General features: G+C 33.2%; 2 protein-coding genes and 1 long non-coding RNA gene across 4 annotated transcripts; 1 reads left to right on the plus strand and 2 right to left on the minus strand.

The window, feature by feature from the left end:
* Positions 1–1,546: 1,546 nt before the first annotated feature.
* Positions 1,547–3,187, minus strand: LOC109183486. The gene is made up of 3 exons (XM_019333591.1): positions 3,006–3,187; positions 1,994–2,919; positions 1,547–1,899 (listed from the first exon to the last, which is right to left on the minus strand). Exons 1-3 carry the CDS (start codon positions 3,185–3,187, stop codon positions 1,547–1,549), a joined length of 1,461 nt encoding a protein of 486 aa, XP_019189136.1.
* Positions 3,188–5,665: 2,478 nt separating this feature from the next.
* Positions 5,666–18,692, minus strand: LOC109183522. The gene is made up of 3 exons (XR_002054565.1): positions 18,610–18,692; positions 6,488–6,493; positions 5,666–5,676 (listed from the first exon to the last, which is right to left on the minus strand). It is a non-coding gene; the product is annotated as an uncharacterized LOC109183522 (long non-coding RNA).
* Positions 18,693–21,469: 2,777 nt separating this feature from the next.
* Positions 21,470–24,726, plus strand: LOC109183469 (ycf49-like protein). Of its 2 annotated transcripts, none has more exons than XM_019333568.1 (5): positions 21,470–21,887; positions 22,022–22,100; positions 23,800–23,868; positions 24,129–24,270; positions 24,356–24,726. In XM_019333568.1, the coding sequence occupies exons 1-4, from the start codon at positions 21,571–21,573 to the stop codon at positions 24,234–24,236; spliced, it is 573 nt and encodes a 190-aa protein (XP_019189113.1). In that variant the 5' UTR covers positions 21,470–21,570; the 3' UTR covers positions 24,237–24,270; positions 24,356–24,726. The 2 variants fall into 2 exon arrangements, with proteins under 2 accessions (XP_019189113.1, XP_019189112.1); XM_019333567.1 differs by having other exon boundaries at positions 21,471–21,887; positions 24,129–24,264; positions 24,357–24,726.
* Positions 24,727–26,805: the final 2,079 nt, after the last annotated feature.

Below are 26,805 nucleotides of genomic sequence, written 5' to 3' on the forward strand. Positions count from 1 at the left end.
CGCATGGTTCGATCTAACGCTTCAAAGCAATGTTTGTGCATCATGAGAGCTTCATCCCAAATTATCAAGCTCGTCTTTATCAACAATTCAGCCAAGTCGCTACCTTGTTTAATGTTACAGGTAGAGTCCTCATTTATTGCAATATGTATTGCAAATCTCGAGTGTGCAGTTCGGCCACCTGGTAACAATAAAGAAGCTATGCCACTTGATGCGACATTTAAAACGATTTGGCCTTTGCATCGGACTGCAGCGGATAACGCTCTCCACAAGAAAGTCTTTCGTGTTCCACCGTATCCATAAACAAAAAATAAGCCACCTTTATTGGTTGCAATATCTTGGATAACAGTATCAAAAATGATACCCTGTTCTTTTGTTAGTTTGGCACACATCACTTCAGAATCTGTCTTCAATTGTTCCGAATTGTAACACAACTCTTCAAAAACCAATCGATTTTGAAACAACCTTGTATTATCAGTACTTGGTGTGGGCATCGGAGGGTAGTCTTTTAAAGACTTGTTCTGTTGTCCCAACAGGTTTTCCAATTCCAATAATGCAAAGTTCTTTTTCTCTTCCTCTGTTAAGACCAAATCTGTCACAATAGCAACATCCAAATTGTTATATGTATAACCTATGAAAATTGTTGAAAAGTTTATTGTATCATAAAAAAGTTACATTACCTTGTTATTTTAATATTCTTCTTTGATAGTGTTGAGCATCTTCACACAGATGTTGCCAAACTTAATTCCAAACATTTTCGGGTCTAATAATTGAGGATGATGTTAGTAAAACAACAAATAGCTTCCTCAATGAATGTGCAGTTTACCAGTAGTTTGCCTCATTTATAGCATCAATGTACTCTTTATCGTCGTCTAGCAATCCATGAGCATAACACGCATCTCTAAAGGTCAAGTACTCAACACCGTTAACTGTCCTAATATCTTTGAAACTTTTTGGACCACGGACTATGTTCAATAGACACCTCAAATAATATATTTCACCTGAAGCTGGAGGTACATAGAATATTCGACCAATTGAGGTTCTATTGGTCTTTCTTGGATGCCATTCACGGATGTCCTTTTTCCACACAAATTTGGTAGGCATCTCAATGTAAGTCAGCAAACTCGCTTCTTTGAAATTCTGGTTGGCTACAAACCATGCATTAAACATATTTTGACCAACGGTTTCTCTATTGAGGACATTATCAATCGTATCATCGTCTTGGAAAACAACTGATTGGCAATCCGGCAAGTGAAAGCTTAATCGCTCAACCGGGGGAGTTCTATACTGGACTTCAAAACTAAACAATCTCCAAGCTGCCTCGCATGCAGATACGTATCTGCAATCATAGTACATGTTTATCTCATCCACAATCTCATTACCAGCTTCATCCATCGTAGTCTTATAAAACTCAGCAGTTACACGGTCGTTGCCCTTGTTTACATACTTGAAGAGGTACTTGATTGACCTAGATTGGTTACACCACTCTACATTAATGTGAGATTTGTATTTCAAAAGCAAGTACCGATTATGTGGTACAACATATCTATTATCCAACTCTATTCCATTCTTTTTTAATTGTCCTCTTATCATCCCTTCTTCGATACAACGGGTAACCATCTTGGTCAAAATGTGATGCATCAATGTATCTTTTTGGAAAATGCTTCGAATACTTGCTATTTGCCATGCACGGGGATTTACTCCTGGCAGCGCCACAGGGGCCGTGCAACATGAATTCTTCGACAGCTTTGTAATACTCAATGTCTGTCAGCTTGTCGGGAATCTCGGCTGAAATGATCGTGTCCATAAAAGCCGGGTTGGCAAAGTCGCTGGTCGCATGTAGGAACAGTAATATGTGAGCATGCGGAAGACCACGTTTTTGAAACTCAATTGTGTATATAACTGTCAATAATGCATTCATATTGTTAGTTAGAAGCTTCGTATAATAATAATTATTATATGGAAAATGACACTTATAAGGAACTGCGGTACGCACCTGCCTTTACGCGACCAAATAGTTTCCCATTTTTTATTTCTTTAATTAAACAGTCTAGCTTCATTTTGAAAACACGGCAGACAATGTCCGGACGATCTTCAGCTTTCAAATTTCTTTTCTCCAAGAAGCGTTGTATCTCGGGCCATTTAGGATCACATGTAAAAGTAATAAACATATTTGGATAACCTATAAATCTGCAAATTGCGATGGCATCTTGGTAGTTTTGTATCATGTATCTTGCTCCTCCCGTGAAACTTGATGGTAATATTATTCTTTTACCTTGAGAGCTGGGTTGAACTTCACCTCGCGTCAACGCATCAGACAGACCTTTGTACGCCTCACACCTCAAAGCTTTTTGATTTGACCTAATATAGAGCAACCTCGAAGATTCAACCATAGTATACGCATCAACCAATAATTGTTGGAATAACCTTTTAGCATACATTATTGTTGAGATCTCATTTGATCTTTCGTGGATACGGAACGCGAAGTACTCTCTTTGTGAAACACTCTTTCTTGCAAAATCTTGTTTTGTACCAAGTGTTGCAAAATGTATATCTTCCCTAAAACTATCCTCTCCGTATGGAAATAAGATTGGGTATTGCAATGGTAAATAGGCCGGGTTTAATTCATTTATTCGTTTCAGGACTCCAGATCTACACTCGACAACAATATCCCGCTGCCCCATGTAAGGGTCTATATCTCCAACAATGAGTGCCGCAACCTCGGAAGTAGTTGGTAATGCATAAGTCCGGGCATCTTTAGTCCTCTTTCCTATTAATCTCATTCTAATTTGACTTTGAGGATTAGATTCCATAAATGACTTGGCCATTCGGAATGACTTAACCAACACATTGTGTTCATCTAAGACTTGCTTAATGTCATGTACTACCTCAATATGCAATGTAGAACCATTGTTTTCGGCCCTAAAAAAGGAAGAATATATAATATAAGATTCTCCGTATTAACCCATGATATACCAAAAATATTTCAGTAACACAAAATAGTATACCTCAAAGAGTTGAAGCGATTTTCTATCTCATTCTCTGTATCGTGAATGTATAATTGGGCAAATTTTGGCTGAATGCCATGTGAAGGTAATAAGCTTCCAATCCGATGAAAATTTTGACCATTTATACGGAATATAGGCGGCGATGTTCCGTTGTTAATAGTTCTATCAATTTTTCCACCCATCGACGTAAAGCAAAACATGCTGTTATATGACCTTATATTCTTTAAAAAACATTTGTTTTTATCGCTTGATGTAAAGAATAGCTCATACAACTTTTGAGGAGGCTTTGTCATGAATGGCAACTTTATTTTACCATTGACACAACACGCAGAGTATTTTGGACTTTCACATGACCTTGAATTGCTTGACCGTTCATTGTACCAAAAAAATGAATAACAATGCTCGCAAACATACTCTGGATCACCAAGATCAAAATAATAATCTAAAAAAAAATGTGTTAGTTCATATCTAACATAATAATGTATTTTAGTGTCGTCCAAAGATAATACGTTTTTGTCCTAACACATTTCATATGAACTCACCATTATTTGAGGGCATATTGTCATGTTACGGTTAAACAACTTCCTGAAAATCTGACATCAAATTTTGACAATGCTCGATGGTTTCACTCTCCGGCTCTACTAGGACTATTTGCATATTATTGTCATTTGTAATGCAACAATTACTTTCGAACCTTAAAAGAACAATATCCCATTATAAGTAATTTGGTTAAATATTTATTTAAGCATTATAACTGACTATCCCCTAAAAACCTATTCTTGAATATATATTTGTACCTATCTGCGACTCTGGTGATCGATTTAAGTCGAAGCAGCAATTTTGACGATTAGATGTAGGTGGAACGCCGCGGTCCCCATTGACTTTACCGCAATTTGCTTTAATAAAAAATATATTGTAATAAGATTTGTTAGACTAATAAGTATTAAATTTGACTATATATATAATTTTTTAGTAATCTTATTACAATATATTTGTTGAACTTCATACCATTTGATATGTTGCTAAATGGCATTCTGCTACTCAAATCTTGCGTTGATGTAGTATGTATTGTCATTCGTAACGGAGAAGAAACTGTGCATTGCAACACCAACGATTATTATTAACTAATAGAAAATATAAATGACTACATGATTCGTAATTAGACTGTGTAGTTTAATATAAGTAATAAATACATCGATGGATTCTAGATTTATACCTAGTTGTGAATCTGGTGTTCTATTTAAGTCGAACGAACGATTGTGGCGCTTGGTAATCGGTGCTTTTTCACGATCCCCGTCACCTCGAGCGCAATTTTCTTTAATTATATAACAGCCGTACAAAGCACTTGTTAGAATGTTAAGTATCACATTTTTAAAAACGTTTGTTTAGGTTCGTACTATTGGATAGCTTAATGGTATTCTGCTACCCAAATCTTGCAAAGGAGAATTCCGAATTGTCGTCCGAATTGCGTTTGAAGCTGTGAATTACAATATCAACTTATATTAACAACAATTAATTATGTAATTGGATTGTGATATAGACCACACTTACCATTTGTCACAATACTTAAAGGCGTACTTAGCGAACTTTGAAAAACACCACGTAGGGGTGTACGATTGTGTGCATTGTTATTGCATTCAATGGACGACATGTACGATGCATCAATGACTGTACGATTTTCATTCTCTGTAAAGAAAAAACAATGATATCACTATACATGATATGTTTGGTGGATCAATTTTTGGGACTCATACCGAATCATACTTTAATTATTCAATGATAGATTGTAAATGATGGCTTTATTGAATTGTATAATAATAGAGGTAATTTTAAACTAATATTAATAATTTACTATTTCACAATAATATCATTTTATTGTATCAACTTTTTTTTTTGAAAGCTATTGGCTCTATTACATTGTAGTATTTGTTCATATACTTTCTCAACCTACTGAAACACAAAGAACCAATAACGCCTCCATTGAGGCTCGAACTCATAATCTTCCAAATAAAAGTCCAACCCGGGTATCATTTTATTGTATCAACTTAATATATCGTAATATTATATAATATCATATCATTATCTCTATATACTAATAATTTCATAATACTTTTATTATTACTAATAACCTTTAAATGTGTAATGATACAAACATTTGATGGTAAATAATCGCAATACTAACATTAGTATAAGAATATTAATGGTGAAGATTAATGTTAGTCTACCAATTATAAGAATTATAAGAATAATAAACATAAAAATGTTAATAATAATAATAGTAATAATAATAATACTAATAGTAATAATAATAATAATAATAATAATAATAATAATAATAATAATAATAATAATAATAATAATAATAATAATAATAATAATAATATTAATTGTAATAATAATAATCTGTAATGGCAATCACACCGTGATGTAGGCAGAAGGCGTCGCTTTCCTAATCTCCTAGAAGGCTCCATTTTGAGCTCACTTCGCCGGTCAAACACGGTGGTTTCTCTCACTAAAAATGGAGTTAATTAAGGGGTTAGGGTTTGATTGTCAGTCTCGATTAGGGGGTTAATGGTTTCTCTCGCCGGTCATTCCCGGTCGCTTTACTATGGATTGACGATGAAGATGAAGGTACTGTGAAGCATTCACTGACCCATAGCTCTCACAAATACTACCACTCTGAGTGTTCATAGTACTGTCAAAGCAGTAAATCAGAGTTTTCATAGTGTCAATCATCGCATAGAGTTGAATCCGGTGAACAATATACTCGCCGGAGTGCATGGGTAGCTAGAGATCGAAGATTGGTGAACAGAAATGTGTGCGATGATATACGGTCAACCATTTTGCAGAATCGGCTGTTCAAACGCACGATTTGGACAATAACAACAAAAAGTGGGTATGGATTTTTAACCCTAACTGTTCTAAGTTTTCAGATCTAAGTCTCGTTTATATACTATATTTGTAGAACTCAACTTAATATAGTACACATGCATATGGATTTTGATAACCTGGAAATCTATCTGATGAGTTTTCTTTTGTGCCATTAATTTTGTGTTCCGAGAACAGATACACTCCGTTGAGATGGGTTGAGATCGTTTTTAATATTTTTAATACAGTTAAAAACAAAAATCGTATAATAGTTCTATAATCTAAGACAGAATAGCTATAATAAAGATAGAAGTCAATAGATTTACATTGGTTGTTGCTGGGATGCTTGCGCTTCGAACCAATGGTGGTTGAAGATGTAAGTTTCCTCATGTATTCTAGGGGAGATGAATTGCACAAATTAGGAATTGTTTAGGTGGTGCTTAACAGAGGTTAATAATATCTCTGTGTTGAATATATAGGTGTAAAGTAATCAATTAATATTTGGAGACAACATTGGAAAATGACAATTATAATTGCTTTTGGAATACTAAAAGGTTTTGATGTGCTACTTAATGCAATGTGCCATCAATATATTAGCTAATTGATATTATTACTACTTGCTTTTTCATACTAAACTGGAATTCTCAACTTTGTTTGGATTCTAATAAGGTTTCTTATTTATCTAATATATGTTGTTTTCCAGGTAACAATCAGTTGGCTCATCTAATTTAAGGGAGTTAAATTTGGATGCCAATCAGTTGCTTTGCTGTTAGTATTAACTGGATGCCCCTGAGTTGAATCGAGCACAGAATTAATAGATGTTGTCATATGTTTTAAGTACATAATCGGTATTGTACTTCAGAGGTTGCTTCGCTTGGGTCAAAGATAAGTTTTAAGTCCATAAAATTGGTTTAATCTAATGTGCTTTACGTTGTTATATAGCCAGTATAATATTCTTTCAGTGTTCCTAAATTAGATGATGTTTATAATCATTTAATCCAGTTAATTGAAATTCTCCAATTGCAGGGAAGCTGCTAAACAGTCTGTATTCCTCTAAAATGATTTGAGGCGCCTTCCTAATAACAAAGTTGCTGTCAAGCTTATTGTACTTACAGTTGCTACGCACGGCTCAAAGATAAGTTTTAATAGACTAAAAAATGTTCAATCTAATGTGATTTCCCTTGTTAATTACCAACAATAATATCCTTTCATTGTTCCTAAATTAGATGGTGTTTATAATCAGTTACCCAGCTAATTCCAAATTCTGCAACTGCAGGTAAGCTGCTACACCGACGGTCCTCATCTAACATTAATTTAGGAGGCTTCCTAATAACAAAGTTGGTGAAATCAAATGGTAATTCACTAATCATCTTCAAGTCCATAATTATTTTTGTGATTCTAATCCATGTGTTAGAAATTGACTATGATGTGGCTGCCAGTACTATTTTTAATTTATCACTTGTTGGTTGAACTGCAGTTAAAATGCTATCTAACCTCTGTTGCATAAAAGGACTTTGAAGGGAGCTTTAAGATGACAGAGGCTGGTAAGTACCTAATCAGGTCTAATCATGCCTACTTGGAATAATATTTCTACTTTCATTACCAAAAGAAGTTTTAAGTCCCTAATTTTACTCATATTTGAATGACTTTTACTTTATCAAACTTCTAAGGGTTTTGAGTAGTAAGCAAGTGTTGCAACTGTATTGTTTTAATCCTACATTCAAATTTAGAAGTTAGTGTCGTAATACTTTGGATACTTTATATGCTTTAATAAATGTGATATTCTGTTTACATTATTTAGGGGAGTTAAATTTGGATGCCAATCAGTTGCTTTGCTGTTAGTATTTAATGTAGGGGAGTTGTGATTTATCCAACAAAATGGAGGCTTAGAGTTATTAGTAATAGTCATTAGAAAAGATAGAATAATATTTAACCATTAAAAATGCCATTACATTAATGTACCATAATGTTTTTTCCTCTACAAAGTACTCGTGTAGTACATGCTAACATATACAATTTGATGGTCTGTTTGCATGATGTTATCTGCATATTCAACTGATTTATGTGCCATCACTTTCATCTTTAGGGATATGTCTGCCATCTTCTTAATTTTGTTCTGCCATGTCTGCCATCTATTGACATCTTTTACCATCACGTTTGCAATCTTTTTTCATCATTGTGGCATCACTCTTTGAAAAAAAAACAATTCTGCAAAAGGAATATAACAAATCCAGTACCAATAACAGGTTCTAGGAACAAATTGTGAGCATTCTAAAAAAAAAACAATGTTTTAGGAATCTAATCCTAAATGGCAAAAAGGTTCAGTCTAGCTGTTTGAGGGACACCACAATAATGTCAACATAAAAACCATTCTGAAAAAAAAAACAGTCCAATAGAGCACACTGTGAATCATTAAACTCATTACACATCTGCTTCTTTCTCAATCTTGACCACACATTCCTTGCTTTTTTTTGAACTTTGTGTGCTTGAAAATTCATCGATTAGTGATCTCTTGACTGTTCCATTCTCAATACTATTCTCTGCATTCAGTCTCTGTGCAACAACTTGGAGTGGACTTTCAGCTTCATTTGCTTGGTCTGCTTCCTACAAAATCAGAAGTTCTAACTGTATAAGTCACCAATAATCTTAGTTTATAAACTAATTGGTACAACATGTTACTCGGTAACCCCAAGTATACCTCTAGATCCCATAGGTCCTCATCTGTAAGCTCCAACTCCAACTTTGAATTGAGATCCCTGTCCCTAACTTGAATTAGTTCTGGTGCATGCTTTTCTACAATCTTTTCATCAGTGATGATCCTCATAACAGGGAAAGCATTGAGATAATTCTGGAACTGTTCTTTGCGAACAGCAATTCGAAATAGGAGATTCAGTCCAATGAGAGTCTCGAGCTCCTTAGGTAGCCCCTTTCTTCCCTACATAGGAAAGTTAGTATAGATTTTAATCTTCCTATATACCATATGATGTTGATCTTCACTGACAGTGTGACACAGAAATTAAAACCACAACTTTTCTGCAGTACTGCCTTTGTATGGTTGAAGTACTACTAAGTTAATAGTCTAGCTAAGAATGAAATATAGTTTTGTACCTTAGTATGGGTATCCTTCAAATCATCTGCGCTAATTCCAAGTAGATCGAGGCACTCCCTGTCCCATAGAAGGAAAAGAGCATTGCCATCCAAGTCCACAACTCTAACCTTAACTCTGTACCTGAGTGTCCCATCACCCCAATTCCTGTCACATGTACTACACCACAGCCACTTCCCTTTCAGTTTGAGTTTTTTGTTGCAACCCTTTGTTCGACACGAAGCATAGTACCACTCTGGATCATCAATGAATACAATCCTTGCTGCCACCCAAAAATCACCAAACTGCATAAAACTTTAGACCATTAGCAGAGTTTATTACACCCCCCCCCCCCCCCCCCCCAAACACTATATGTGTGATTATATAGTCCAAATCTTCCCATCAATTTTTAGCTAACAGTAATTAAACCATCAATATCTCATTGATTGTGCAGGTTTGGGGTTAACAGGGAGTATTTGGTAGCACAACAATAACACCATAACTGAAAGAGATAAGTACACACTGGAAGACTGATTAATTTGAATAAGTTATATAGGACCCCACATTTGTGTTACTATTTTTCTATCTCATGCTTATTATTAAATACAGGTTAAACAGCCCAGAAGTTGGCTCTCATTGTGCAGGTTTGAGCTGAACTCAAAGCATGGATTGCAATCAAGTGATATCATAGAGGTATATTTTTAATTTACTGAATGAGATAATCACACACTGGTAGACTATCTAATGTTGTTAGTCAATTAACTTTGAATGAGTTATAGAAGTCTGCAGAGTTGTGATCTTATTTATGTACCTCATGCTTAATATTAAATGCAGGTTAAACATGCCAGAAGTTGGGACTAATGTTTATGTTTGAGATGAAACCACAACATGGATTGCAACAAAGTAAAGACATGGATTGCAACAAAGTAAAGACATAGAGGTATATTCTTAATTGGTACAATTCAATTTGTTAATCTAATAATTTTATAGATGTTGGGTCTAATGTTTAGGTTAATATAATTTTAACATGTTTTAAAGTATGATATACTTATTATTCATGATTTAATTTGACTCTAATTGTAAATGCAGACTACATAATCCAGCAGTTAGCATTGTTATTCAACAAATGTTATTTTCAACAAATGTCAGTCAGTTCACAATTGCATACAGTATAACCATGCAAGTAAGTTCACTAATGACTTAACCGTATTACCTCCTTGTCTCTGTAGATTTCACTGATAGTACGAACTTCCATATCACCAGATAGGGAAACTGAATAGGAGCTACATTCCTTAAAACTTGATTGGGAAATTATACTGCGCATTGGAGTCTGTTCATGGCTGATACTGTAAAATGATAACATAAAATCAGAATTAATAGTAAATGTAAATCTGCAGCTGCAAAAATAAGAATGGAAGAACCTTTTCCTGAACTCCTCAAATGGGGGAGATTCTTGGTTGAAAAGCAGCTGTGTTACATCATAGGAGCTACAAATCTTGACATCACCACCTTTAGGTAATCAAGTTTTAGTACACATTAGACAGGCTAATTGGTGAACATGTTTTTGGTATTATAAGTTAGGCACAGTTCTAGGATTTAATCTACTTACTTTTTAAACACACCCTAGCCCTACAAAACTGTATCAACACCAATAATGGCTCTTGTGAAGTAGAATTGTAGAATGCCTCAATCTTGCTTACGTGTTCATTCCACAAAGTACACATTAGTTGTATTCCACTAAAAAAATTTAGATAATATATTAGAAGAACAGAAATCTCTAAAATATAAAATAATAGAAAGGCACTGATATTCAGGAGTACTCAGTATCTTCAATGGTGAAGTCAATCAGCCTGGAGTTCTTGCCATTGATTAATTTCTCCTGTGGGCAGTGTATTTCAATAACTCGACCAATAACATCTACAAAATAATGCATTAGAGTATAGAATAGTAGACAAAATATCAAATAATTAGAAATCATAGATTGAATGAGAGCACTGATTACCAAATAAGATTTTCTCATCAAGGCCTTCATTAGACTTGATCTCTTTAAAGGTCTTCAGCCGATACATTTTCATAGGAAATTTCACATGCTTTAAATCCTTATCCATAGTTTGATAGTTAAATTTTATCATGTACTTCTGTGGGCTGGTTTTGTATAGTAAAAATTGGTGATCACACAAAAATTCCTTATAGCATATACTGAACCTTCAGGAAAACAGCTAAGGTACTTTTCCACATACTCTTTGGGTATATGAGCATGCAAGAAGGACCCCTGTGTATGTGTAAATAACAAAAATAGGGACTGTAAAATATATATAATCTCTGTGTAACTATTTAAAAAAAAATAGGAACTGTAAAAGTAAAAAGACTGTCTATCTATTTTTAAATAGTCCTTACATCTTCATCATGAAAAACAATTTCTTTTGATCTAATCTTCGATGGATCACTTCTCTCAGGAATCTGATATGCTCGCACCACCCGTAGTCTAAGAGCCTGCCTGGTATTCATTGGAGATATTTGGCTAGCAAGGACAAACATTTTGTGGTAGGGAAGAAGAATCAGAGAGGTTGTTGTAGAGGGAGATTGCGAATGTATTCAGTAGCTTTGTACCCCATTTCTGCTGTATATGTGATGTATATATAAGGTCTGATGACCTTTCGTTATTTTTCCTACTCAATAAATACCTAGAGAATTGGTATGGGTTCGTGGGCTCAATGTCCCATATGGGAAACTGATTCCCTTAAATACATTCTCTAATCCCATTGGCTGGGAGAGTGATCTATCGTAGATATATTTAAAAAATTAGGTTTTCTATATACTTTAGGTATTATACTGCATAGACCTTTGGTTTTCCGAAGCAAAAACAATAAATTTTTCGGCTTTGTCAAAACGTCGACGTTCGATTTGGGCGGGATTTTTTTGCTCCTATTGTTTTGCTTTAATATATATAGAGATTCCACTAGTACTGAATACTAATTCTGATGCAACTGTAGATATGGGAACAACAAGGATATCCCTTGCTATTTTAAACAATACAGGGAACCTATCAGAATTCACATTCCACCATCTCAACAGGTCAACAACATTCTCCTCATCTACAATAACCTTAGACAAATAAATTTCCAGCTCAGTTTTTTCCCTGCCCAATTCCTCACTCTCCAATCTTTGCTCTTTAACTGAGATTGTAATAGAAATTGAGGTCTCCTAATAGAAACTGCCGCCTATTCAACTGGATTAGACTGGACAGGAAAACTGCCTACATAATCAGCAAACAACTCCTTCAGGCCAGCCATGACCTTCTCAAACAATAATTTACCATTTACATCACCATACAACTGATTAAATTGGAATGATATGTATTCTATTTTGTCCTTGGGGTCCAAGATAATTGCATAAAAGATCTGAAAATTCATATTTTTTTGATCACCCCAATATTTATTAAACATTGCCCTCATATTCCTTCCCATAATCTTAACACTAACAAATTCAGCTTCCACCATATTATTCAATAAGCATGACAAATCAGAAATCTCAGAGAAAAAGGTATTAGAAGTCACATACAATGAACAAGAAATCCTTATAGTCATTTCATAGAAAGATTTCATAATTTTAACCAAAGAAGCAGCACAATCCCAATCCATAAAATTAAGTATATTTCCACCCAACTCAGCAGTGAAAGATGTGTTATGATCTTCGTACACGTCAAACACTTTTTGATACAACGATGCAGTATGAAACATCATGTATGTGGAGTTCCACCTTGTAGGGACATCAAGACACAGAATTTTTAGCTTCCACCCCCAATTAAATTAGCTAGGTCCCTAAACTTTTGTAGCCTAGCAGGGGAATTCCTCACATACCTAACAAACTCCTTTACTTTCTTCACAGCTATGTCAGATTCTCTCAACCCATCTTGTACCACCAAGTTAAGTATATGAGTAATGCATCTCATATGCAAATACTTACACCTAACAGTAGTAGAACCAAGGTAACATTTTATTCTTCAAAAATCCTAGGGCAGTATCATTGCTTCAAGCATTATCTACTATCACATTATACACATATTTCAGCCCCTAGTTAAGCAAACAACTTTATAATACATTTGCAACGTATTCCCCCTTATGTGAAGACACTGGAACAAATGAAATTACTTTCTTTTGAAGCTTCCACTCATTAATCAATGAAATGTGTAGTTATGCACATATAATTGATCATCTGTACAGAGGTCCAAGTATCAGTAGTGATACTGACCCTTTGGCTGCTACTCCTAAAAAACTTCTTGAGATTTACCCTCTCATCAGAAAAATCTTGAAAATGTCCCTACTGATAGTCCATCTTGAAGGGATTTTAAACCTGGGGCAGCAAACTTCCTAAATTCCTGACCCTCAACAATCCTAAAAGAAAATTCATCCAGAATAATCATTTCAGCTAAGGCTCTCCTGATAAGGTCTTGATCAAACACCAGGTTCCTAACACCCCTCTAGTGCATTCACTACTCATAGTTCCAGTAGTGAATGCAGATTTTTTACGGGTTAACTCCAAATTTTTGCTGATTGGATTGCCAAATGTTTATTTTATTTGCATTTATTTTTTTTATTAATATTATCCACTTGGATAGTATTATATTTTAAAGTAATTATAATCAAAATAATTTTGTCTTGTCGAGATTTGATTTATTTATTATTATTTTTTCATTGGATCTTTTGTTTAAAAAATAATAATAAATAAATAAATTAGATAGATAAGACAAAACTACTTTGATTATAATTACTTTAAAATATATTACTATGTGGGTGGATATAATAAAAAAAATGATAAATAAAATAAACATTTGGCAATCCAGTCAGCAAAAACTTAAAGTTAACCTGTTAAAAATATTAATTGCTCTTTTTTCCCGGGTTCAGTGGCTTATTTGGAGGTTATTTGAGTTCGATGACTTAATTGCTTTTTTCCAAATAATTCAGTGGCTTATTTGTACTTTATCCCTTGTTTTAATAATCCCTCAATTATTATGAAATTTTAATTTTTGATTTTTGACTTCGATTTGTTATATTTTCAGTTATCGAATTGTAAAGATGTCCTACTTTTAGTTCTAATAAATACTCAAAATTTCATTACTTTAAAAATTTCACCAAACCTCACCCTATTACATTTAAAGGTATTTTTGGATTAAATGTGAAAGATTTTTTTTTTAGATTAAAAAAAAAAAAAAAAAAAGTAGAACAACTCAATGTGAATTGAGAGCCCAAACATAAAATACAATTATAGTTGAGGGAAAAAAAAAATACTCTTAATTAATTTGCTAAGCATGATTTTCATTCGACAATATGGCACATCAACGTTTGATAACTTTAATAAAATTTATGAAAAATTTAATTTGGGAGGGACCAAATACCACAAATAAGGAATTGCAGCCTTCGCTTTTCATATTTTCCCATGCACATGGTTGAATCAACATCATGCATCTGCTGTCTGCATCTATACTTCTCCACTTTTGCATTGCATTTTGTCCCTCTAATAAACACCAAACAAATCAAAGCACCAACCAAAAACGACACTTCACCAAACATTATGGGTTGTTTGGTAAATAATTGTTAGTTGATAGGTGTTAGCTGTTTGGATTAGTAAGTTTGACTAGTTGATAGCATTAGTTGATTGTAGAAAGATGTTTGACAAATTAGTTGTTAGCTGATAGCTAATTAAATATGGTTGGCAAATTAGCTGTTAGCTGATAGCTGATTACATGTAAAATGACTTTATCAAAAAACTGTTTGAAAAAGTTACTTTAAGTAGTTTTTTTTTTTTTACATTTTAGCGTTTTGGAGCAATAAGTTGTTACAAAAAGCTAATTAATCAAAAACTTATATTGAGATTTTAATCAAGTCAAACAATTAATAATGGTCAAATAAATCAAAATTGACCGAGCTATATTACCAAATAGGGCGTATATATTTTATATATATACACTCGAAAGCAAGTATCAACTAACCTAGTTAGCTAGGTAGGGTTTCCATAAGAATAGCTAGCAGCATATAGGGTTCTGAATTATTGAGCTCTATTATTGTTTTGTTGGCATGAATTGAATGGAAATGTAATCTAGTTATTTAAAATGAAATTAAGTCATTTATCACCTTTGCTAACATGTCTAAATGTCTGATCTATAACATGCAATTACTTTTCTTTACACATTTTATACAAGGTTGTCTACACTTTTTTTCCTCTAACTAATACATGAAAAATACTTTTCCTTAACTACATGAAAAATAATAGTATGGAGTAGTAATTTTCACATAAACAAGAAGTAAAATGTTGTTCTTGAACCAGTAAATTCAAATTTTTTTTTTTGAATACAAGTAAATTCAACTTTTAGTCTTTCACCGTTGTACTATTACTATATTTAGTCTTACTCTTATAATTTTGTCACATTACATTCTTGACTTTCATTTGTTTGTCATAATAAGTTATTCTTTTAAAACTTTGTTATTAATTCCACCATTTAATAAATATGGTTAACATGTAATTTGATTATGCAATTAAGTAGTTCGTTTATAAGAGAGGGTGAGAAATTACATGTTGGGACAAGATACTTAAATGAAAAAATTTCATGTTACCACTCTTTACTAAACAGTGAAATGAAAACAAAATTATTAATTAAATAATTATGGCAAACAAATAAAAATAAAGGATTATGTAACAAGACAAAATCTAAAAACATAATAAGTCTCAATTCAAATCATGTCATTGATTTATGTTTGTTTTTTGTATGTTAATAAATGTATACATTTTACTTTTAATGTTGTACACTCCAATTTTATTGGACAAAATTGTCCCTACCCCATTTTTGTTAGACAAAACTACTTTAACACCATTATAACTCCGTTATATTACTATTTAATTATAACATTGATGACTCCATCATTATTACCATGCACTTATATCTATCATATTTTTCTTAAATATTTAATTATCATTTTATTAAAATGTGACAATGTCATAATATTCAATGAAAAAAATTGAAGTTTGTCTCTTCTTGACCTAATTTTGATTAATTTTATTTTATTTTCTTCTCATTTTTAAGGACCACTACAATTTTTATGTTACAATTTCAATGTGAGCACAATTGTATCATTAATTTGTACAATTGAGTAAGATCAGATATGAAAATTGAAATGAGAAATTTATTTAAATAGTAAATACATGAAGTTAATTAAACAAATTATAACATAAAATTTATTAAGTAATCAATTTTTTTAGACACAAAATCTTATCTCTCATTTTTTCTTTCTCTTTTATTTTTGTCATATCTAACTTGTTTCCTTTTAACTAATTAATTTGAGCATATACCACTTTACGTTGGTGCTTTTAAAGACAAATTATTAGACAATATAATTCAAGACAAAAAGGTAAGTGCAATCTAATCTGGCTAATGACATTGAAATCTTGTGGGGGCAAAAGAACTACTTCATTCTTCATTTGTGTTCTCAGCTCATATCTTAATTGTGAAAGTGGGGCCTAGCTAGGCATTCAAGATTCGCAACATTTGAATTTTGACTTCTTTTTTTTCTTCAAAGCAATCATTTTTGCAACCCTATTCATATTTCAAAGGCACAAAATATTCAAATGTTCATTATGTGAGTGGCATAAAAATCAAGTTTTTGACTTTAAATTTAAAAGTACTTTATTTTATTTAATTGAATTAGGAAATTCAAGTAATTTATATTTCTTTTTCAAATAATTAATTATTTAAAATTAAATTATCCATTTTTCTCGATTCACATCATTAAATGTACCAAAAAATTTGAATGAAAACGACTATTAATCCACCAAATTAAAGACCTACTATTTTGTACCTAACTTCATGTAGCTCCTAGAGTTTAGTTGTACATTATATCCTTTAATTTAATGTCGTAGTGGGGTGAAATATTTATACACAAATAACATGTTCAACCCTAATAATACTTCCTCTCTCCAAAAAACTAATAAATAAATAAATCATTCTTCCAATAAATAAATAAATCATGTATTACTTTTTGGTAGTCAACACAATCTACTATGACAAATATTTTAAAATGAATCTTAAAAAGTTTTTAAGGTAATCTAACAATTTGAAGTAATTGGTAAGCAAATTACTAATGCATGTGAGTGTGACTCGGATTGAATAATTTTATTGACCCAACGCAACTCGGCCCTATCACGTAGTTACATATGTACATCTACTCTAGGTAGTATGGAAATTGAAAAATAAAATACAAAGGAATATAATAAATGAAATGAATGAAAAATGTATAAATTTAAAAAAAATGTGTATCTATAAATGATTTTTCTTTAGATAATATGTATAAATATTCACTACTGGAAATTATGAAATTTCCGACCACTTGAGAGTGATCTTAAATCAAGTCGAAAGTCTTGTTCCGACCACTTTTGATATCCGGAAAAACCTTTGTTGCTATTTCCGACCACTTTTTGGACTTTTTGATATCAACTTAATTTAAGATCATTTTCAGGTGGTCGGAAATTTCATAATTTCCAGTAGTGATTAATAATTGTTTACTAATATCTTTTTAGAAAATACATTTGTAATTTTTTTTTCTAAAAAACGATTGTAAAATATTTTATGGAGCTTTTATAAAATTTTAAAAGACACGTTTTTGCAATGCGAAAATAAACAACCTTAAGTTTATTTATATCAAGTCAACCACTAGAAAGTGATTAAAAAACTTTTAATTTCAAATTTAAGTCGAAAAAATCTATTTTTAAAGGCAAATTATTGTGTGGACCACGGTCCAAAACATTGTCGTGAATATTATGAGTAAAAATAATGTACATTATGTGTTAGAATAATGTACATTACGTGTTAGAATAATGTACATTAAGTGTTAGAATAATGTACATTACGTGTTAGAATAATAAAACATCTGCAGTAACATAATGTACATTATGTTTTAAAATAATGTACATTATGCTTTAGAATAATGTACATTATGTTTTAGAATAATATACATTATGAGTTATAGAAATCTATGTTACAGCTAGACGCACTACTACAAAAAAAAAAAAAAAAAAAAAAAAAAGATATCCACCTACACCCATAAAATGCTTTCCGCTACACCTGTGCAGGTGTAGCGAAATCCAATGTCGCTGAAAGCACTGGATTTCCGCTACACCCGTACAAGGTGTAGCGGAAAGCTTTTATAATTTTATTAATATAGACTTTCCGCGGCACCCTCTAGTCTTAGGGTGCCGCGAAAAGTATTATATTATTTTTTAATAATTGATTTCCGCGGCACCCACGTCAACTTGGGTGCCGCGGAAACAATTTTATTTTATTTTTTTATATCTTACTTTCCGCTACACCCTCTACGGAGAGGGTGTAGCGGAAATTTAATTTTTTTTTATTTTTATTTTATCCCAATTTTAATTATTACCCATTATTTGCTCAAAATCTGTACAAAATTTATTTTCAAATTCACCAAAGAAATACAAAACTAATTACAAAAAATTATTCTATCTATTCACAATGATTTTCAAACCAACTCTAATAAATATGAACATAAACATAACTATATATATACTCCATAATTAATAATCAACACAATAAAACACCACAATATACTTATCAACACATTTAAAATTGAAATCAAGATATACATGCAATTGCTTAACAAAACATAAACATAAGTTAATAATAATAAAGATAATGTTTAAATGAAATAAAGTTACACGCACTCTTTACTAAAGTAATGTGCCCACAACTCACGAACTTCATCTATATCATTAATGGAGTAGGGGCGGCGGAAGGCAGGGCGAAAATGGAGAAGTATCTCAGGGCAGAAGGCAGGGCGGCGGAGTCGTTGTCATGGCAGAAAATGCAGTGAATGGCGAGGGGGCGGTGTCGGAATAGTCTCAGCGCGGTCGGCGGTCTTCGTCGGCGGAGGAAGGGCGGCGGAAGGCAGGGTGAAAATGGAGAAGTATCTCAGGCGGAAGGCAGGGCTGCGGAGTCGTCGTCGGCGGCGGCGAAAGGCGAGGGGACATGTATGAATGAAGATGGTCTCAGGCGGAAAAGCTAGGCGAAAATGAATTTGCGAATTGAAATGGCGGAAAACGTGAAATTTGTGTTGATTTAGGGCGGAAAATCATTTAATAAAATAATAATAATAAACGTTTTGCGGCACCCTCTCCAGGCCGGTGCCGCGAATAGTTTATTAATATTTTAATATTTAATTTTTGCGGCTCCCTCTGGGATAGGGTGCCGCGGAAAGCTTTTTATTTTTATTTTTGTTTTTTTTTTATTTCGAAATTATTTTTCACTACACCTTTATTTTAAAGGTGTAGTGGATTCTTATTTATTTCAACTTTTCACTACACCTTCATTAAGAGGTGTAGTATAAAATTGTACTTATATATCCATTTTTGTAGTAGTGGCGCACGAAAAAATAAAATTAAACAAAACGACATCGTTTTTGGACCGTCGTCCACACTGCTGTGTGGACCACGATCCATGCAATAACTATTGATTTTTAAAGAATCTCGGTGGTGGGACTTTTTGGGTACAAAATATCAATAAATTCCAGTTAGACAAAAGAAAAAAAAATAGTACATAAAAATTCTCTTTCAATAAACTCTAACTAAAGCATTTATAATATATATATATATATATATATATATATATATATATATATATATATATATATATATATATATATATATATATATATATATATTTATTGTATACAAGGGATCAGGTGCGAAGCTTCTTCTAGGTGAAATGTGCAGATTAATCACAGTCTTTGATCTTGTCAAAATTAACAGTCCAGAATGAATTGAAGCACAATTAGAAAAAAAAAAAAAAAAACCTAAGTTTAAAGCTTAAGGTGTGTCACTTTCTAGTTTAAGGTGCATCAGTTTAACTCTTAGAGGTCGTTTGCTTCACGGAATCTTGGATTACCCCATGTAATAGGATTGATACCGGGAAGGTTATGTCATATTAAGGGAATGTAAGATTATTTTATGTGTTTGGTTGAAGTTGTAGGAATGTACAGAGTACATTAACTTGTTTGGTTAGAGGTTATATTATATCAATTATTTAAGTGCCCTCATAGAAAATGATTCACTTTGGTAATTTTGCAAGTCTTTTTTTTTTTTTTTCATAGTTCAAAATTTATTACACAATACTTTAACATAATAATAATAATAATAATAATATATTGGAGCTACAAAAAGTGGAAATTCCACTTTTTGGTTAATAGAACGGGTTTTAATAATAATAATAATAATAATAATAATAATAATTAATATGGGGCTGCAATTAATACTCTTCCCTTTCATATAAGCGGCGTAAAATATCTCAATACTATCATTTTTAAAATTAATTTTGGACGATAATTTAATAGCATTGACAGAACCAATGCTTGGACGAAAATAAATGCAACCCATTTATTTTTCCTTCTCTTTTCACCCGACTATACCGCTTTATTATAATAATAATAATAATAATAATAATAATAATAATAATAATAATATTATTATTATTATTATTATTATTATTATTATTATGGTGGCAAAATTGGAATATTTCAAGGTAATCTTAGATTAACTAAGAGGCTACATCAACTTTGAGATAATATAACATTATTAGATAATCTTATAACTTCAACCAAACAAGATAATATAACATTACCACAATCACTTTACAGAAGTAAGCTAATATTACTTTAACCAAACGCCCCCTTAAGGTGTGTATGTTTTTTTTTTTTAGTACTACTTACTCTGTTACAATGCAATATCTGTTTATAAATACTTTCTCAACATACTGAAGTATAAAGAGTTGAGCCCCCACTGAGGCTCGGAGTCTCTGACCCACAACCTCCCATATGGGAGAACAACTTGGTGTGTATGTTTAAAGCTTAAAGTGCATTATTTTCCAGCTTAAGGTGCGTCAGTTCGAAACACTTAATCATTTGCATTCATGTTGCCAGGAAGCGCGTTTAAAAAAAAAATTCCTTCAGTTTGAGTCGTTGATCTAGATTAGATCAACGAGTCATATCTCACTCCATTTTTCACCTGGGAGAAGTTTTGCATGTGAACCATCCCCTATATAGATTTAAGTTTATATTAGAACCTATATTAACATGTGAATTCAAGAACCAATCTAAACCCTTTAACTAGAATAGTGGATGGTGCATGTCATTTATAACACAATGCACATTCGTAGTGCACTACAAATACAGTGCGCACACGTTGTGCAAAGTGTTTTTGGTTGACTTTTTCTGTGCATCATATTCTAGACCGTTGGATAATGCAACACAGGGATGCACAGATTCTTAATTTTACACAATAAGATAAGTTCACACACTCTCTCTCCCTCTCTCTCTCTGAAGGAGTTATTAGTTGGGCCAAGAAAAACAGATCCAATTAATGCAGGCTATGTGGGTTTTGGTCCAATAAGCTCCGGGCAACAGCCAATTGGGCTAAAGGCCTATTTTTACTTATATTTCCAAAACTACCCCCTAGTGAGAGTGAATTTGCCAACTGCTTAATTCCACTGCCACTCCCAGACTTCACTCCCTTGACATCTTCATTTCAGCAACAAAGCTTTCAAGATATCAAAAGATGGCAGTTCTAACCTTATTATCTCCTTCAAAGTTCCTACCTTTCCCTAAGCCCAAACAAACCCAACTTTCCTCAGTCACAAAATCCCCAACTTTTCTTTCTGCTGTTTTCCACCCAATACCCCCCATTGATTTCAATAACCAAAAAACCCTCGCTACGGTTTTGGGGGTTGCTGGTCTTGCTTTAATCTCCATATCCGGACCTGCTTCTGCTGCCGAGCAAGCTGCAATGGCTTCATCCTCTGTGCAGTTTGCTGAACCTGCCAATGCTCTGTCTTTACCCACCTGGACTATTCATGTTTCCAGTGTTATTGAATGGTAATATTGCTTTTCATTCTTATTTATCTCACCCTATTCGTACTCTCATGGCTTTAGCTATGTAGTCCCTTCCATATCTGTTCTAAATAAAATGAGGGGTTTATTGATTCATTGCTTTATTTCAAAATTAAAAGGGTTATTGCAATGGCTTTGGTTTGGCAATACGGGGAGAAGTCAGGATATGAATCTTGGAAGGGGCTATCATGGGGTATGGTAAGTCAGTATAGTATTTACTGTTCTTATCAATTTCCCAATTTCCACTTTCTCTACTAAATTTTGATTTGCTGTTTGATCCCTCAAAAGCTATGATCTTCAATACGTATTCTATGTTTCTATTTAATTTTTTTTTTTTATTAAATTAGCAATCCAAGTTTTCCAGCATAAAAAAAAAAAAAAGTTAAAAGTGATCTGAATAGAATTTTCTGGGAGTCTTTATAAAGGGCTGGCAACTGTTAGAATGATGCTTAGCCCGTTAGCCGTTGTGAAATGACTAAATGAGGTATTCTGTGACTGTTTATTGAGTCAAATCCTTGTAAGTGGTTCTTTGAATGATGTCGATACTTGATATGAGGGTATTGGAAATTCTTCTCTAGTGTTATCTTATTTTCTCATTTTGTGCTTTTCTTTTAAGAATGAAGTATAATCTTGCAGAGCAGAAGTTCAAACTATGTGCATTAATTTGCTGTAAAACTTCATCAATGCTAGTTCCATGTTCTCTGCTTGAATGCAGTATTCAAAGAAGTCTGAAATATCTACAGTTTTTTTTTTTAATAAAGTTGAGCTTTAACACTCATCTATTAATTAGTTGATAATCTGATATAGGAATTTTATTGTTTTCAATAGTTAAATGCTTGTAGAATTTGATGCAAAAGACTTAAGCTGAAGCTAAATATTTAGAGTGGACAACTTCTTTCTTGTTTTTTTTTTGGATTTCATCGGTAGAGATTGATGAATTGCAATTAACATTAGGGAAAGATAATTGGCCCTGTTTGGTAAAATGTTAGCTTATCAGCCAATTTTGGCTTATTGACCACTATTAATTGTTTCACTTGGTTAACAAATCAATATAAGTGTTTGGTTAATTAGCTTTTTGTAACTTTAAATGCTAAAATTCAAAAAGCTACTCAAAACAACTTTTTCAATTAGCTTTTTGAGAAAAGAAATTATACCAAACAACTATCAGCTAACAGCTAATTTACCAAACACCTTTCTATAATCAGCTAATGTTATCAACTAGTTATACCCTCTAATTAACCTAATCAGCTTTTTTTTTTTTTTTTTTTTTTTTTTTTTTTTTTTTTTTTTTGGTAGGGGAACCCAATCAGCTAATGTTATCAACTAGTTATACCCTCTAATTAACCCAATCAGCTAACAGCTAACAGCCATTTACCAAGCAGGGCCAATGAATTGATTTGGTTGGAATAGCCACTAGGTTTTAGGCAGTAATACAAAGTAGGGAAGTACTCCTTAGCTGAGTGTATTATACATACCGTCTAAGGAGGTTTGTTGGACTGTTGGTAGCTAGCTTGACTTGAACCGAGTTTCTTATTTTCAAACCCACGAACAGGCTTTTTTTTTTTTTTTTTTTGTGAATCTCTTTCGTGTTTATGTTTAATGTGCACAAAACCATCAGATGTGTAATTCAGTATAGTGATTGAGTGAAAGGTTAGTTAGAAAGAGTAGTAAAACCGTCAGTATTGCAGATTCATGATGGGAAGATGCAGTAATATTTTCAGAATGTATAAAAGTTTCCATATAAAGATTAGGCTTTTAAACTAAGAACCGGCTCGAGTCTATTGTTAATGAATCTATATTTTTGAACAGATGAAAAAGGACTATTAGTAGCATTGGAAAATGATTCAGGTTGGATGCGATAGTTATCCTGAATTCACGTCTGAATTTTTTTATGTAGGTGCCGTTGCTAGGTGGAGCATTTTGTGCCTGCACATGGCATTTCTTCTATAACTCCGAGTCTCTCGAGGTAAACAAAAGTTCATCTTAGGAAAAATAGAAGGTCGATATTTTGTTAAATATAGAGACTTTTTGCAATGTTCATGTCAGTTATGAGAGTCGAAATCCAAATACGCATTTTAGGGCTCCACTTTCTACTATGTTATGAAGCAACTATTCATCCTTTTGTTATTGTGTTCCCATTTTTCATCAATGCGTATAACTTCGTTTAACCCTCCTTTTGGTTTCCCCGTGTAAAATTAACGCTTACACTCCCCGCTTGCATATTAGGTTTTAGTGGCTCTTCAAGCAGCTTTGACTGTGATTGGTAACGCCACAATGTGTATTGCTGCATTCCGCATATACAAATCGTCACAAGAGAGTTCCAAAAGTTTGTGAGGATTATACTAATCCTCCTTACTCACCGGTAACTTTACCTTATTTCTTTATTCAGTCTCGTCATTCTTTTCTGCTAAAACAAAACATTTGTTCAGGACCGACCCCTCATTTGATTTTCAGGAAATAGCAGAGATTTATGCAAACAATTGCATTTTATCAACTTATCGGTATGTTCATTAAAGAAAGCACCATTAAGTGGGAAGAAAGACTATTGAAGATATTCTATTTTCCATTGGAAGATTGGGAAGTCTTTTGGTAGGTGTTTGCCAGTATGTATTGTGCTGTCTAATGGAACAAATATTCTCCCTTTTTGGTGGCTGGAGAGTTGTGTCAACAAAGGGGATTGATCTTCACCTATCTTGCTGCAAACCATGTAAATTTCTTGTACCTATTTTAGTCATATGAACATGACATGTATTTACATCTTGGAACTACTTAGTTGTCTTCGTTAACCAATTACTTATTATTATTGGGAGTGTTTGGTAAATACACTGCTGGAAATTATGAAATTTCCGACCACCTGAAAGTGATCTTAAATCAAGTTGAAAGCAAAAAGTGGCCAGAAATAGCAACAAAGGTTTTTCTGGATACCAAAAGTGGTCGGAACAAGGCTTTCGACTTGATTTAAGATCACTTTCAGGTGGTCGAAAATTCCATAATTTCCAGCCGTGATACTAGATAGTTATTTGCTGTTAGCTGATTGAGTTAGTGAGTTTGAGTAGTTGATAGCAATCTAGCATTAGCTGATTGTAAAAATATGTTTGATAAATTAGCTGTTAGTTTATAGCTGATTACATAATACAAAGTCTCGACTTAAGGAAAACAATATAATACAAAGTCTTAGAGCAACTCCAATGGGAGTTTGTGCACACTTTTTAAGGAATGTTTGTTGATGTGGAAGAGAAATGAGAGATAAAAATTAAGTTCTTCTGAAATACATTTTGGTTTTTTCAAGAATAAAGGGGAAAAAAATAAATAAATAAAAAACAAAAGCCCGCGACCTTGCATTATGCCAATGTGGTTGCAAGTTGTTAACAACCTTGGTTTTTTCATAATTTTTCTTTTAAAATTAAAGACCATTTTGATCCCTTGATTATGTCGTAATTATCATGGTTGCAGTAGGCGCTAGGCGCTAGTCGGACGCTCGGACAACGCCTAGCGCCTAGGCGGAATCTAGGCGACGCTAAAAAAACAATGGTAGACTTGCAGTTTGACAATTTTAATGATGTCGTTTTCAACATTTAATCAAATAACACATCCAAATAAATGAATTAATGATAATTCATAAGTCATAACATCAAAACAATGGTTTTCAAAAAAAAAAAAACATTAAAACAATATTAAAAATATGAAATACTCAAATACTTCAATTATCCAAAAATTCAAAGTATCTAACTAGTCTACGAGTGTATATATGTCATATTATATATATGTATGCGCGCGCGCACACACACACACACACATATATATAATAAAAAAAAATAGGCCGAGCCGATCGGGTTAACTCGACCGAAATGGACGAGTTAACTCGACTAACTTAGACGTTAGGCGGCCAAATCGGCCGAGTTAGGCGCTAGGCGGACGCCTAGGCAGCCGGTAACCTAGGCGGACGCCTAGGGGGGAAATCACCACAGTCTAGAGGCGCCTAGCGCCTAGGCCCGCCTAGGCCCGCCTAGGCAGGCGTCTAGACCGATTTTTACAACCCTGGTTATTTGATTAAATGTTGAAAACAACCTCATTAAAATTGTCAAACTGCAAGTCTACCACTGTTTTTTTGGCGCCCGCCTAGCGCCGGCTAGAGCGCCTAGGCGCTAGGCACTGTCCGGGCGCCCGACTAGCGCCTAGCGCCTACTGCAACCATGCTAAAAAGTTACAAATTCAACTTCTAATCAGAGCAATCTATTCGTCATTTTGATTTGAACCAGTTAACTATGGGCAAGCTAGGCAGGATAGTTTACTTACTTCATTTTGCTTCTTTACGGGATGTGGTCATAAAGTGAGATTTACCTAGTGTACACCCTTGGAGAGTGGTTGCACATTTTCCTTGTTACCTAAAAAAAATCAGCCATAAGTTTCAATCAGATTAAGGCCATGTTTGGTAAAATAGTTAACCTATCAGCCAATTTTGGTTTTGTTTCACCACTATTAGCTGTTTGACTTAGTTAAACAACCAATATGAGTGTTTGATTTTTGTTTTTTTTTTTTAATAGAATATGAGTGTTTGATTAATTAGCTTTTTATAACAACTTATTGCTCCAAGACACTCAAATTCAAAAAGCTGCACATCAAAACAGTTTTTCAGTTTTTTGAGAATGGGTGTTTGGTAAATGGCTATTAGCTGATTGTAAAAAAGTGTTTTGGTAAATTAGCTGTTAGCTGATTACATACAAATGACTTTCTCAAAAAACTTTTCGAAAAAAGCTACTTTGAGCATGTTTTTTTTTTTTTAAATACTATTTACCAAACACCCCTAAATGGTCTGTTTGCCTTTCTAAAATCTGCCATCATAATCCATGCTAGGTTAATTGAATGAAGAGGGCTTCAGGTTTGTCTTCATAAAAATTCCCCT

This window comes from Ipomoea nil, unplaced genomic scaffold (genome assembly GCF_001879475.1).
Source record: "Ipomoea nil cultivar Tokyo-kokei standard unplaced genomic scaffold, Asagao_1.1 scaffold1129, whole genome shotgun sequence".
Taxonomy (NCBI): domain Eukaryota; kingdom Viridiplantae; phylum Streptophyta; class Magnoliopsida; order Solanales; family Convolvulaceae; genus Ipomoea; species Ipomoea nil.